Source organism: Sus scrofa, chromosome 1, assembly GCF_000003025.6.
Source record: "Sus scrofa isolate TJ Tabasco breed Duroc chromosome 1, Sscrofa11.1, whole genome shotgun sequence".
Lineage (NCBI taxonomy): Eukaryota > Metazoa > Chordata > Mammalia > Artiodactyla > Suidae > Sus > Sus scrofa.
Window position 1 is genome coordinate 21,476,062 of NC_010443.5, and position 14,857 is coordinate 21,490,918.

General features: G+C 39.5%; 1 protein-coding gene across 5 annotated transcripts in view; it reads right to left on the bottom strand.

Annotated features, from left to right (window-relative positions):
* PHACTR2 (phosphatase and actin regulator 2) overlaps window positions 1–14,857 on the bottom strand; it is a 284,512-nt gene that overhangs the window by 37,318 nt on the left and 232,337 nt on the right. For all 5 annotated transcript variants that reach the window (XM_021087148.1, XM_021087139.1, XM_021087155.1 and 2 more), the window contains 3 exons: window positions 11,512–11,717; window positions 9,473–9,629; window positions 4,374–4,429 (listed from right to left, as the gene is read on the bottom strand). In XM_021087148.1, coding sequence (XP_020942807.1) covers window positions 4,374–4,429; window positions 9,473–9,629; window positions 11,512–11,717 — 419 coding nt within the window. The remainder of the gene's footprint in view (window positions 1–4,373; window positions 4,430–9,472; window positions 9,630–11,511; window positions 11,718–14,857) is intronic.

Genomic DNA, 14,857 nt, shown 5'->3' on the forward strand with positions numbered 1-14,857 from the left:
GGAAAATAACATTGCATAAAGGTTCAACCTAAAGGTTGAAAAAGAAAAGTCTCCTCTATAATAGATAAATTTATTTAAAAAATTCAACTAGACTTCTCATTCCTAAGATTTTTTTATTGTGACTATAATATCAGTATTCAATATCTGCAACTTCTCTCTTTGCTAGCTGAACATGTTAAATTCTCTTTTAATTTTCCTTATCCTTGTCTGGACAGGGGAAAGTTTCGACATTCTTCTGAACTACTAATTTCAATTCATAAGAAAGAGGATGATCAGTCTGGTTATTTAGACAAAGAGTGAGCATAAACTGAAATTACCCTGCAAGACAAGAAACAACTAGTTAGTATGCTTTCATTAAGTGCCTATGAATGCCAAATAAAATGTGATTATAATTCAGATCTCTTCCTATGAAAAGACTGTAGTTTTTCTAATTGCTTCACAAAATATATATCCTTTGATATCTTTAAAGTACATCAAATAATTACTTCATATGAGTTGGATAAGGCATGTGGATTATAAATTATACATAAAAGACAAACACCAAACCTGTGGCTCATGTGATTCAAACAAGGGCTTTGCAAGGTCAGGCCTTTGATGATATTAACAACAACAAAATATAGTCCTTAAAACATTTCAGTCAATTCTTCCCATACAATGGTGAGGCTACATTTTTAAAGGTACTTTTCAAGGACAAACTACTGGATATATAATATGATTGAAAGCTAACAAATGCTCCATTTTCCAAGAAAGACACACAAGCTCATTTCTTTGAATATTAGATAATTTTGCCCTATTAAGCATATTGTACATCTCAGTATCAGCCAATGACATTTATAAAAAGAAGGGCCAATTGTAGGTAGTTAAATAAACATCAGGAACTGACTTCCTTACATTTTCCATATTTGAAATCATGCTTCTAAAGAAGTTGGAGGAAGAGGATGAGATGTGGAGGAAAGCCAACATGATTGTTCCTCTGAATCTTTATTAAACAGTTGTTTTTTACTATGGGTTAAGGTTAAACCTTAACCTTCATTTAAAAAAAATTCACTGAGTTTTTGGAACTTGAAAAAAATTGATTAGAGAGCTAATCATAAAGTAGGATGTAAACACGTCTGGTCACTTTAAACAGACTGGAGGAAAATTCATGAAGGAAGTGACTGGCTCACTGACCAATCTCGTCCTCAGTAACTCAGAGCAGAGAGGGGTGAATATTTCAGAGCAGCCACAGGAAGCCTTTGCCATAAACACACAAACAATACATGTAGTTTAACTGTGGTGGGCACTACAGGAAACTTGCTTGCCTAGCGTTGTCTAGAGCATCTTAAGGATGAGCTTAAAGGAGAAGAAGGAAAAGCACACAACTACCAGTAACTTCAGTCACCAATTCAGATAGAATGGGTCAAAAAAGGGCAAACTATTTTGTGGGTTCATTTCACTTTTTTGCTATTTTATGTTTCTACATGATTGTTTTTATCAAACAAAAATACATTTACAAACTTACTTTGAAATACATCTAGAAGTTCCTGTTGTGGCTCAGTGGTTAACGAATCCGACTAGGAACCATGAGGTGGCAGGTTCGATCCCTGGCCTTGCTCAGTGGGTTAAGGATCCGGCATTGCCTTGAGCTGTGGTGTAGGTTGCAGACGCAGCTCGGATCCAATGTTGCTGTGGCTCTGGCGTAGGCAGGCGGCTACAGCTCCGATTAGACCCCTAGCCTGGGAACCTCCATATGCCGTGGGTGCGGCCCTAGAAAAGACAAAAAGACAAAAAAAAAAAAAAAAAAAAGGAAACTAGTTCTAAAATCTAACTTAGTCTGTGAATTTGTTTCTGTCCTGCAAATACAGACTCACAGACTTTGAAAAACTTATGGTTACCAAAGGGGACAGGTGGGTGGAGGGGTGGACTGGGGGGTCTGGGATGGAAACGCTCAAAAATTAGGTTGTGATGACAGTTGTTCAGTTATAAATTTAATAAAATCCATTGATTTATTAAAAAATAAAATAATCGAACTTAATATGTATGTCTTTTAAAAACCCTAGATGCATTAAACTAGAAAAGAAATCAAGTAAGGTGATACTAGGAATGACACTAAGAAATAAAATTTGTCCTGTGGTCGGTCTCTAATTAAAGCTATTAAAATTGAGTGCCATATGATTCATGTTTATTAAAACTAGTGATGGGTTTGGATTTGAGAAGTGCTAAATGTTTTATGCTGTAAATTAGCTTCCTAACTTGTCAAGAAGACCTAGTAAAAATCAGTGTCCTTCAAAACCACATCATGTCATACACAGACTTTACTTCCAATATATAATCATCGCTTTTGGACAAAAGCTGGAGAAAAAAACAAATGGAGTAATTTATGTGGAAGAACCTGGAGGCAAACAGGGCCGAATAAAGTGTGGGGAGCTATGACCATTCGGTTCCCAGGGACTCCCAGTGGAATGTTCGGGTGACCTCCACCAGTTCTCTTTTCTGCTTCCCTTGGCCCTACAATATCATGTCAGGAGAGCAGAAACCAGTTATCAGCCTCTCCAGACTGGAAATGTGCCTTTTGTTTCCAGAATAAGCACGCTTAGACAAACTAAGAAGGAAGTAAAAAAAAAGGGATGGAGTCAAATTTGAAGTTGACTTTGGCGTTTCACTCTTCCCCGAACCTCCAGGAAAATGGAGTATAAAAGCCAACACAGCACTTAAGATCAATGTGTGATAAATTTCTAGATCTATGAAACAGTTCCTCAAATAACCAAAGACTAATGTGGTTTGGCACTATTTGTCTCGCAGGAGCAGGAAAGAATTACCCAGAATTCGCTCTTGTTTTTTTCCTAGGTGTTACATCAGGCAGCCAGTAAAACACACTCTCCGAATTTTAGGAGCTTATGGGATGCGTCTGAGCTTACCTCCAATTTAATTCAACAAATACTTTCTAGAACCTACTATCAAAAGCCATGAGCCTTTTTGGTTTGGTTTTGTTGCCAAAATTAGATTCTTCCTCAGAAAGCTAAACGAATTTTCTTTTTCTTATCTAGTCATGACTTTTTTCCATCTCCAAACCAGCTCTTCTACACACTGATGGTCACGTAAGCCCTTCTTCTTTGGGTTCCACTCCAGTTATGCTCACAAACAGCTAGAAAAGGAGTTTCCTGGTGGCTCAGTGGGTTAAGGATCTGGCATTGCCATTGCTGTGGCTCTGGTTACAGCTGTGGTGTGGGTTGGATCCTTGGCCCAGGAACTTCTACATGCTAAACCTTTCATATTAAAAAAAAAAAAAAAAAAAAAAAAAGCAAGAAAGGACCTTTCAAGGAAAGAACCTCATAGACTGGCAGTTTTCCTCCCACTGTTCAGTTTTCATTTGGCTAGTTGTCTTAGTAATACAACTGTAGTATAACATGCTATTAAAATCTTTCACTCAGGAAAGAAAACAACTCATTTGGAGAACGAGGAGCATCCAGACAGGCCAGCTTGACTCTAAAAGCCTGGTTGAAAAAGATTTCCCACACACCAGTGGCTCACTACTATTATAGTACTCTCTGGAGTTCCGCCCATCCTTGCTCTTTGATATTTCATACAATAAAAAGCTCTTTGGAAACTGGGTTAATAATATATAAAACTACAGCTAGGGCTCAACTTAAAAATATCCATTACTTAACTCACTGTGGTTAGTAACCACCTCGATCTACTAGAGCACATGCAACAAACCACTTCTGTTCGTTTTACGGCTTCAACATATGAGCTCCAATAACACAAATACTACTGGACTGATGAGTAAAAAGCAAAGTCAATGAAAACAGAGGGGGGAAGAGAATGGGAACACGAAGTGGGAAAATGAGCGGAGAATTCCTTGAAGTGCTGAGAAATTATAAATAACTCAAGCGGGAAACAGAGTTATCCTAACAAAGGAAAATGAAATGGATTGAAAAGTTCCTTTACCATAACCCTGTTTTAAATGGAGTCATTTGTTAGATCTGGCAACAAACTGTATTATTAATAATAATATAGGCATGTTTTGATTTATTTCCTTGTGGATTCCTTTGGCCTTTTCTTTGACATTTACTTGCAAGCAGACTAAAGCATTTTCTCCTATTTAATATTTGGGTGAAAGAAGATATGGAATATATTTCATCTTTCTTAAAAACAGTTGTCACAACCATGGCTCTGATCTGGGGGATATCAGGCTCAAAGCCATAAAATGAAATACAAACTTTAAGAAAATTATTTTTTAATGATATAAACAATGATAGAAAAATGTGACATAAATGGGGTATTTCAATCATTTGTGAATAAATATATGAAAGTTCCCTGCTGATAAATGGATCGTCTCTAGAGGGAGCTTGTTCATGGCTACACGAGGAAGTCACTGTGTAGTCTATACTCACGCTTCAGGATATTTCTTTGTTCTAATTCTTCAGTTGTGGGCCTCTGGCTAAGTCTCCTACGACGACAAAACAGATATACTGCAGGTTAAAAACACGGCTCCCTTAGTGCGAAATGCAACATAGAACAGCAAACAAACCTGTAATTTTTTTTTCATGTTTTGAGAAACAAATATCCTTTTATTTTTTTTTTTCCCTGATCAAGGACCTCATTAAATTTTTTCCTCCTAGAAAAATACAGAAATTATTATAACATTAAATCACTCATCTATAATTACTATTAACACTTTGAAATATTTGCTTCTTCTGTTTTTCTACGTATACTTTAGTTCTTTTCTTGATATTCTACCATACAAAATAATTTTATATTTATCCTTTTCACTTAATATTATAACATATGGTGTTTCCACATTACCTAAATTTTTGGTAAAGATCATTTTGGGGGGGGTTATTTTTTAAAAAAAACATTTTAAGCCTACAAAATAAAGCATTTTTTCCATTAGTTTGGAGACTAGAGATTGTGGTTGAATGCTAACTACCCCCCACTACCCATCTTCCCTTCTTCCTTATAAAACAGAACCCCATGGAGTTCCCGTTGGGGCACAGTGGTTAATGAACTCGACTAGCACCCCTGGCCTCACTCAGTGGGTTGAGGATCTGGCGTTGCCATGAGCTGTGGTGCAGGTTGCAGACACGGCTCAGATCTGACGCTGCTGTGGCTGTGCAGTAGGCTGGCAGCTACAGCTCAGATTGGACCCCTAGCCTGGGAACCTCTATGCTGCGGGTGCGGCCCTAAAAAGTAAGATGAAAAATAAAAAATAAAAATAAAACAGAACCCCTGAGTTTTAGCTGAACACCCAGCTACACATTTCTGTCTCCCTAGCAGGAAAGTGTGGCCATGTGATGGAGTTCTTGCAACGGGATATGAACAGAAGCGATGTCTGTAATGTCTGCTTTTCAACACTTTAAATGACTGGGTGCATATTTCCTTCTCTCTCTTTCCTCTTCCACAGGCTAGAACTTAAACATGGCATGTGAGCCAGCTCAGATCATGCAGATGAGGCTATCTATGGAGACAGGAGAGCAATAAGATGGGAGGAACCTGGGCGCCTGTCTGACTGCCAGGAGCTGTGTTCCCTTCCCACGCTGGACAGCCCACCTGCCTCTGGACTGGATGTGAAGAAGAAAGAACCACGTGGAAGTGTCTTGTTTGGACCACTGCACTTTCTGGTCTCAGTTAGAGCAGCTTAACCAATACCGTAATTAATATACAGATCCATAGAGTCTAAAAATAGGCTGTTATTCAAGAGCTCATACCATTCAGGAGATGATTGATCTACATTGCCCAGTGCTGTCAGGAAAATACTGCTTTGGGGACCTCAGATAAATTTACAACGTATATAAAGTTATCTTGAGATACTTAGGCCCTCCTCATCTACCTTCAAGAAAAGCCAGCCTCATGGGGGATTAGCACGTAACTATTTGTACAAAAGTGCTCAATGTCCTTATAACTTTGTTCTTGGTCTTCTTTACATTATTAATTTGCTGTTTATCTCAGAAAAAAACTTCCTCTGGATGTGGATCGAATGTGTGCAAATTAAACTAATATACATGAGAGGTACTCTTAATACAAGACATTATCAATTCTAAATGTCTGTGGCTGTGAGAGAAATAAGAATTAAAATCAATATTTGGAATAGCTCATGAAAATGTTTAACATTTTATCTTCATCAGAGCCATCTTGAAATTGACTTAATAAAAAAGCCCACTAAAAAACCCAGTGAACATCTATGCCAGCTATATTTTCTTCTATTTCTGAATCTTATGCTATATATCTATACTAAACCATACCCTAAAGACATCATTCTTCTTTGGTTTATGGAGTTTCTTTCTCTGGAATGTCTCTGCCTCCTTCTTCACCTCCTGAAATCTTATCAATGGTTAAAGGCTCCTGGTTCTTTGTCCCACTACAGTGGTTCTACAGAAATGATGCATCTATTAAAGCACTTATCACACAGGTGGTTATAAAGCTAATGATCACAGCTCTCAATAGCTCATCGTTTTAAAGTCCCAGTCATTGTGCTATGTGCTTAACTCACATTCTTTTGAATTCTCAAAACAATTCGACAACGTAGCAGCCAGTTCCCATTTCACAGACAAGAAGATGAGAGATTAATTCTCTTGCCTATGAGAAAACACTACTGAATGGTAGAGACAGGATTCATATCTGGTTCTCTTGACGTAGATGTTTGTGCTTTTCACATGATCCTCATCAAGCAATATATAATTCTGTCTCTCTCACTAGACACAGAGTTCCCTAAGGTAGGAACTATGGGTGACTTATCTTTGAATGACAGGGACTAGAGGTGCTGTGTTCATAGGAAACTACTCTGTAAAATTATATACTTATTAAACCAAAAACCTTATTCTGATAACATGTTTATAAATACAGCCTATGTGTGTGTTTCTAAGGGCTCTCAAACTTTTTGGGTTGGAGTGGAACTTTATATAGAACAGATAGAAGTGCTGCTCTGGTTGACTGGTTAGACCTACAGTGAAGGAGCCCCCTGCTACCCCATCCTAAAAACACACTCACACTTCCCTGAGTGTCCTTTCCAAGAAATCCTGATGCAGAGTTAGAAAACCAATGCTCTACGGTTATTTACTTGTGTCAACCTCTCACAATGTTTTTCATCAGTCCCCTATTTTTTTTTTTTTTTGGCTGATTCCATTGCATCTAAAAGTTCTTGGGGAGAGGATCAAGTCTGAGCCGCAGTATGCCACACTTGCAGCAATACCAGATTTTTAACCCGCTGTACCACAGCAGGGACTCCAGTCCCCTATTTTTGAGTGTTTTTAGTTTGCTTTGTCACTGCTATAAATACCCTTGAAATAAAAATCTTTGTAAAACAGGTTTCCCCCCGCCGCCCCGCCCTTGGATTATTTCTTTCTTGTATAACCTTCCAAATGGAAATACCATGTAAAGAAATACTGTTTCAGAATTTTTTCTCACACTATTAAGCTGTTCTTCAGAAATACTGAACAAGGGTTGGGAGTTCCCATCGTGGCTCAGTGGTTAACGAATTGGACTAGGAACCATGAGGTTGCGGGTTTGATCTCTGGCCTCGCTCAGTGGGTTAAGGATCCAGCATTGCCATTAGCTGTGATGTAGGTCACAGATGTGGCTCTGATCCTGCATTGCTGTGGCTCTGGTGTAGGCCAGAGGCTACAGCTCTGATTGGACCCCTAGCCTGGGAACCTCCATATGCAGCAGGTGCAGCCCTAGAAAAGGCAAAAATCCAAAAAAGAAAAAAGAAATACTGAACAAGGGCAATGTCTATGTACTCCATTTTCTCATAAAGTTGCCAACAATGGGGTTCAGTTGGGGGCGGGGGGGTGCGGTGGAATCTTATTAGGGCCACACCCACGGCATATGGGGTTCCCAGGCTAGGGGTCGAATTGGAGCTGTAGCCATTGGCTTATACCACAGCCATGGCAACTGGAGACCTGAGCTGAGCTCACGGCAACCCCGGATCCTTAATCCACTGAGCAAGGCCAGGGATCGAACCTGTATCATCATGGATGCTAGTCAGATGCATTTCTGCTGAGTCATGAAGGGAATTCCCCAATGGGTTTAATTCTTAAAAGTGTTTTGCTCATTTAGGAGATATGTAATATTTTAAATAAAAAATATTTGATTTTATTAAGTGCTTGCTAGGATGTAGGCACTAACATGCCTTCAGTGTACCTTCTCATTTAATCCTCACAAGCCTTGGCTTGGCCCCACCTGTAAAACAGACAACGGCTCTGGAACTCTTACATGTCAACTCTGCAGTACACACTGCGGTCATAAATATCTTCCACTTCCAACCAAGGAAAGGACTTTCCTCCCACCTCCAAATCTTGTTCTGGTATTCTGGACTGTTCCCTTCTCCCAATTTATGCAACCTGTACTTGCAGCATATGAAAGTTCCTGGGCCAGGGATCGAACCCAAGCTGCTACAGAGACAATGCCAGATCCTTAACCCACTGTGCCACAAAGGGACTCCTATGCAACTTTCTTTTTTTTTTTTTTTTGTCTTTATATGGCCCCACCCAAGGCATATGGAGCTTCCCAGGCTAGGGGTCAAATCGGAGCTGTAGCTGCTGGCCTATGCCACAGTCAGAGCAATGCCAGATCCGAGCCTCGTCTACAACCTACAGTGCAGCTCATGCAGATCCTCATCCCACTGAGTGAGGCCAGGGATTGAACCCTCGTCCTCATGGATACTAGTTGAGTTCGTTACCACTGACCAAAAAGGTGACCTCCTTATGCAACCTATTTTTTATGCAGAGAGAGGGAAGTTAGCAAAATAATTAATACTTAAATATATTTAAACCAATAATAAAAAGAAGAGCTTCAGCACTCAATTCTAGTAAAACTGTGAGTCACAAAGACTTTCAATGCCACTAATGGCCAAAGTGGAAATCCCACAATGACTGGGGGCAGGAAGTGAAGTCAACCATTTATTTGAAGTTAAAAGGGGGAAGTTTTGATATGGGGATATGGTTACCTGACTTGGATGGAGCTGGCCGCTGAAGCTCCCTAATATTTCCATAGTCCTGTAGCCCCTGGGGCAGAATCTCATGACAGTCACGGAAATCTAGGGAGTCTATGAATCAGGGCAGGTGTCCAGTAACCTACGGCCTGCAGGCCAAATCTGGCTTGCTGCCTGTTTTGGTGAAGAACATCTTCTTGCAACACAGGCCCCCTCATGTGTTTATGTGTTGTTTATGGCTGCTTTCCTGCTATTACAGTGCAGCTGAGTAGCTGCAACAGGGACTCTCTGGCCAAGAAAGCCTAACATATTTACTAACTGGTCCTTTACAGAAAAAGTTTGTCCACAGGTGGACCAGGCTTTGGCGATCTTGAAGCCACTGGCTAGCTGGACCAAAAAGCAGGTTCTTTAAGTGGTTCACCATCCAGGACCAACTTTAAAAGGCCAGATAGGCCTGGCGTCCCCTTCCATGAGGAATTCACAGTGATCTCAGTTAGGTAGGGAACTGCAGGAGGGAGAAAGGCCAAGAATGAGTCAGTGTTGTCCCCAAATTTTAGCAATTACCTGACTAGCTTGGTTCCAATTTGTTGTCGGATTTCCTGCCTCTCCTCTTCAGATGTTCGCTGCAAGATGTTTTTGTCCTCTAATTCTTTCTTAGATGGTCTGTTGCCGAGTTTGATTGCAAGAGTATCCCTTCGTCGTATTTTACTTGCCAAAGCACCTGAGGATCGGAAAAGGCAGAGATGCAGAAAAAGGCTTTTAGCAAGTGGCATTCAGGTGACATGTAGCTGGGACTTTAAGCCGAGCCCAGACCAAACTCTCTAGCCACACATGCAAGAGTAGAATTTTAATTAACCCAAAGAAAGAGTTTCAAGGTAGACGTAGCTCATCTTGAAAAACTGAGATTTTTTTTTTAAATTTTTTTCATGTTCTAGGAGTTCCCACTGCAGCTCAGTGGGATTGGTGGTGTCTCTGGAGGGGTGGGACGCAGGTTCGATCCCCAGCCCTACACAGTGGGTGAAGGATCTGGCATTGCTGCAGCTGCATAGGTTGCAACAGTGGCTTGGATCTGATCCCTGGTCCAGGAACTCCATATGCTGTGAGGTGACCAAAAAAGAAAAATAATATATAAATAGAAATTAAAAAGTACAGAATTGTCATAAGAATGCATGTTTATAGTTTTTTTTTTTTAATTAAAAAAAATGTTCTAAAAAATGTTGGGAGACCATGACAAACCTGCAAGTATTACTGTATCATTTTGTCAGGGATACCTGCAGTTTATTTTGCTGAGATGGCACATCATGGAAATGACTGACTGCATAATACCTTCCCTTTTTTTTTCCAAGTCTTAAAAACTTAGCCCCTAACACAACATTATAAGTCAACTATACTCCAATACAATTGAAAAAAAAAAAAAAACCTTAGCCACTTTGCTTCTTCTGTATAGTAAACCGTGATGTTCCCTTTTCCTCCATTCACAAACCACACTGAGCAAAGTCTACCTTCGAAACCAGTGTTTTCATCCTAAATGACCCAGGAATTCCTGCTGTCTTAACAGAGGAGAGTTAATACCAGATGAATGATAATAATTGTTTGCTGCTGTTTGATTTTATTGTTTTTTTGATAATGATTTTTTTATCATTCAGTACAAACTGGAAGGACTTTGACAAACTCCTACTGAATGATAAATATACTCATAACTTCTCATAATTCATATGTTCAATTCCATAACGAATCCCTCCCAAGTCATCCTTCTCAGAAGTTTATTAAAAAATAACATTTTTCCAATTCCCTAGGTTCTACATAAATGTTTGGCTGTATCTACTTTACTATCATTTCTTCTTGGAAGGAATATCATCTTACTTATCATGGATGAGTATCTGCTTTTAATTCTTAAAAGGTATTAGTCATTCTTGACTCATTCCTTCCTCTCCTCTCTTTAAACCACAGTAAAAAAGTGAGAAAAATTCTTACACACCTCCAGTGAGTAACCCAGTGAATTCTGCACTGATGCTCTTTGTTCAAGAACGGTCCCAGGGTGGAAGGGTCACTTTGATCTATCTGAGAAAGGGCTCTGTTGTTTGACTCAAATACGCACCTGGGCCACAAAGACGGACTATCACCACCCTCACCCCTGCCCTGTCCCTGTGGAATCATCTTCCAGAAAATCCTGCCTCTAAAGGCAAACCTTAGAATATATATTTTTCTTTTGCTTTTTTTTCTTTTCATGGCTGCATCTGTGGCTTACGGAACTTCCTGGGCAAGGGGTGGAATCGGAACTGCAGCTGCCAGCCTCTGCCACAGTCACGGCAACTCCAGATCCAAGCTTCATCTGTGACCTACGCTACAGCTTACAGCAATGCCGGATCCTTAACTCACTGAGCGAGGTCAGGGATGGAACCTGCCTCCTCACTGATGCTATGCGGGTTCTGAACTTGCTAATTCGCAACAGGAACTCTGTACATACGTTTCTAATTTGAGAAAGGAAGATGAGCGGAAAGAAAATAGGAGTCTGGTTCCTGATGAGGCTTCTGTTCTTTATAAAATGCAGCTACTTCTGTCCACCACCCCTTTGCCTCCCTACCTCTTGAAAAAAGTCTTACTTTCTCCACTGCCGTCTTCATCCTCATCCTCTTCATCATCGTCGTCGTCAGTGTACAGGATGGGTCCATCAGAGTCAGAGTCATTGGCCTGGTACTCCCTTGGGCCTTCGTCCTCTGAGGCACTGAAAGATTCTGAAGATTCTCCCATCAGCCCAGGAGTCAGGAGCTGAGGCGCTGCCTTCCCCAGCTCATCTTTGGTAGAGAAACTGTGAAAGGCACAGAAACAGGGGGGTGATGTGAAGCTCAGAGCAAGCCTCGGGGATGGTGCCCAAACATGGGGAGCTCTCGTTTCATCAGCATCCTTGAGGCTGGTGAAAGGAGAAAGCAGACATAGGCCAGCTAAAGTCACTGACATGTGGCAGCAGTACTGACGTCCCCAGTTCTCAAATCTTTAGAGTCTTCATCTGTAAATCGGAAAGGATGGCCTAGGTGGTGACTGATCTATTTAGCATGAATCGTGTAAGACTAAGTTTGAGAATTCATTTTTCCCTAGCAATAGGGGGGTTCAGTGGAAAGAATAATGTGCTTAGAAGCTCTTGGATATGTGACTCTGTATTTTTTCTTGGACCTTTAACGCCTACTTATTCTTCACTTCTAGGTTAAAGCCTCAGTTCCTTTAGGAATCTTCCACTGGCCATTAGACCAGTTCCTGGGTGTCCTCCCTGCTCCCATGGTGACCTGAAGATGACTTCACTGGACCACTTAGTACAATGCACCTCAGTCTGCCTCCCCAGCCCCCCAAAGTTCCTTGCCAAGCAGAGGACTCACATGGTTTTGCAGCCCAGCACCTGGAACGGTACCGACATAGAAAAGTTCCTCTTCTTTCATTGCCATGTGAATTAATCCTATTCTCATCACAGCCAGTACAGTAACAGTATGTATATATATATATCTCTTCCCTGGGCTTTCTCCATTTGTAAAACTGCCTGTCATAAGATTATATTAATAACACAAGATGGAAAATGTGAAAGTTAAATGGACACTTCAGAAGAAAGATGGTATGTAAGGATGCAATGAGTTTCTATTATTTAGCTTGGTAAGAGTTTCCAGCTTCAACTCACTACAAATACACAAAGTTTGCCAATTTTCACAGACCAGAATGAAAAAAATACTTTACATCAAAAATATATCAAAAACAATGTAATCATCATTTTAAGATACAGAAGTTCCCCACACTATTTTCTGATATAAATAGAAGAATCCGAATTTGGATGTCACACTTGTGAAAGACCATTTAGTGCAAAACATGTGCACGCTGTTCTCACTGAAAAAAATTAAAAAAAAAACCCAGTTTTTTGAATAATAAAAACAGGTAAACTTTGACAGAATCTGAGGTACTGAAAAATCTACTTTGTGGTTTATAAGCCTAAGTGTTCTCAAAATTCTCTATTTTCACTTACTAGAAAAATGCAACAGCCAAAAATTCTTATTCTCAAAGGAGGAAATATGAAATTTCCTTTCAACTGTATGAAATACATAAAGCATAAAATTTATCATTTTAACCATTTTTAAGTGTGTAGTTCAGTGGCGTTAAGTACCTTTACATGATTGTGAAACCATCTCTACCTCCCATCTCCAGAATTTTTCATCTTTCCCAAACTGAAACTGTACCCATTAGACAGTAACTGTCCATTCCTCTCCCCCTTACCCCCAGCAACAACCATTTTACTTTCTGTCTCTATGAATTTTCCTATTTTTACGTGTTTACGTAAGTGAAATTATTCAACATTTGTCTTCTTGTGTCTGACTTATTACAGTTTGGATGTCTTCAAGGTTCATCCATTTTATTGTATGTGTCACAATTTCCTTCATTTTTAAAGGCTGAATAGTATTCCATTGTGTGTATATGTCACATTTCACTTATCAATTCATTAGTCCATGGACATGTGGGTTCTTTCCACCTTTTGGTTGTTGTGGATAATGCAGCTGTGGATACTGACATATAAATATCTGTTCAAGTACCTGCTTTCAATTTTTTTGGCTCCACACACAGAAGCAGAGTTGCTGGATCATACAGTAATTTTAAGTTTAACTTTTTGAGGAACCACCATATTGTTTCCAAAGAATGAAATCTCATCTTAAGTAAGAGAAGATTATTTTATGGGAGAACTTTTTCACAGTCTAGATATCCAGCGTACTGCCACTGGAAGCCATTCTTGCTTATACAGCCTGCCACTGTGGGTGACTGAAGCATGTTTAAAAGATATGCCAAGAAAGATATGCCAATAAATAATACATTTTGAAGAACAGAACAAAGACACTTCAGAGTTGAGCCCTAGAATTTGGTCATGTCTTTGCTCATTAATTTATTATGATACCAGTTGTTATTCTAGTCTCATCATTTGCATTTTAGAATATTTTGCTGTCTTCAAAGACTTTCACATACAGTTACAATTTAACAACTGCTCCACAGTATATGGAGGGCAGACAAGTTATAGTTCATGGAACCCAAGAGGGCCATGGATTCATTGCTCAAACAAGGGAGCAATCCCAGTCTACAACCCAGACTTAAAATTCTTAGTCTGCTTATCATATGTTATACTTTATGCTTAATACAATAAGTTATGCTAATATTGCAGACTATATTTAACTTAATATTAAACATTATACTTCAAATTCTTATCAATCCATTTATGACTTGGATCTCATTTTCCCCCTATGCTTCCTGGGTATGTTGGACAGTACAGTGAACTCCACAAATGTTTGCGAAAATGGACTAAAAGAGTCAAGCCCCTTGGGATATGAGCTCCAGGTGGGCTTATTAGTTTGTGTCTTAAATTATATCAGAATTATATGTTACTGAAGAATCTTCCAATGAATAGAAATCTACCAAATAGTTACTCCCTGCACGATGTGAATAGAAGTCGATATTTTTACATATGGCCCTTTGTCTTCTTCAAAGTTTTTATATTTGTATTCCAAACAGAAGCCTCTTCATAAAGTGACAGGATTTTCACACATTCGTTGACAAAACATAACTGAGGGAGCGTTCTAACTAAAGCAAGTGACTAAGAGCCAGAAATTCTAATTCAAATATCCACTTAAAAACAGAAGAAAGTATCTGGAAGGAAATTTGAGAGACTACTTACTCCAAGCTCATTAACTCAAGAGCAAACACAAACCATCCCTGTGGGATGAACCGTAATTTAAATTTTTAATTCTGAAGAATATATGGAGAAGAAAATCTCTATGCCCTCTTCTAGGAAAGCATTAGAGCGACGCTAACTGACAGGAAAAATCTATTATAAATACCTCGACATCTAATGATGTTCTCAGCTCACTCCCTCTGATCACAGTCCCAATGGAAATGGAGAACAGATGCTCACCTCTTTCGTCTGACAATCCT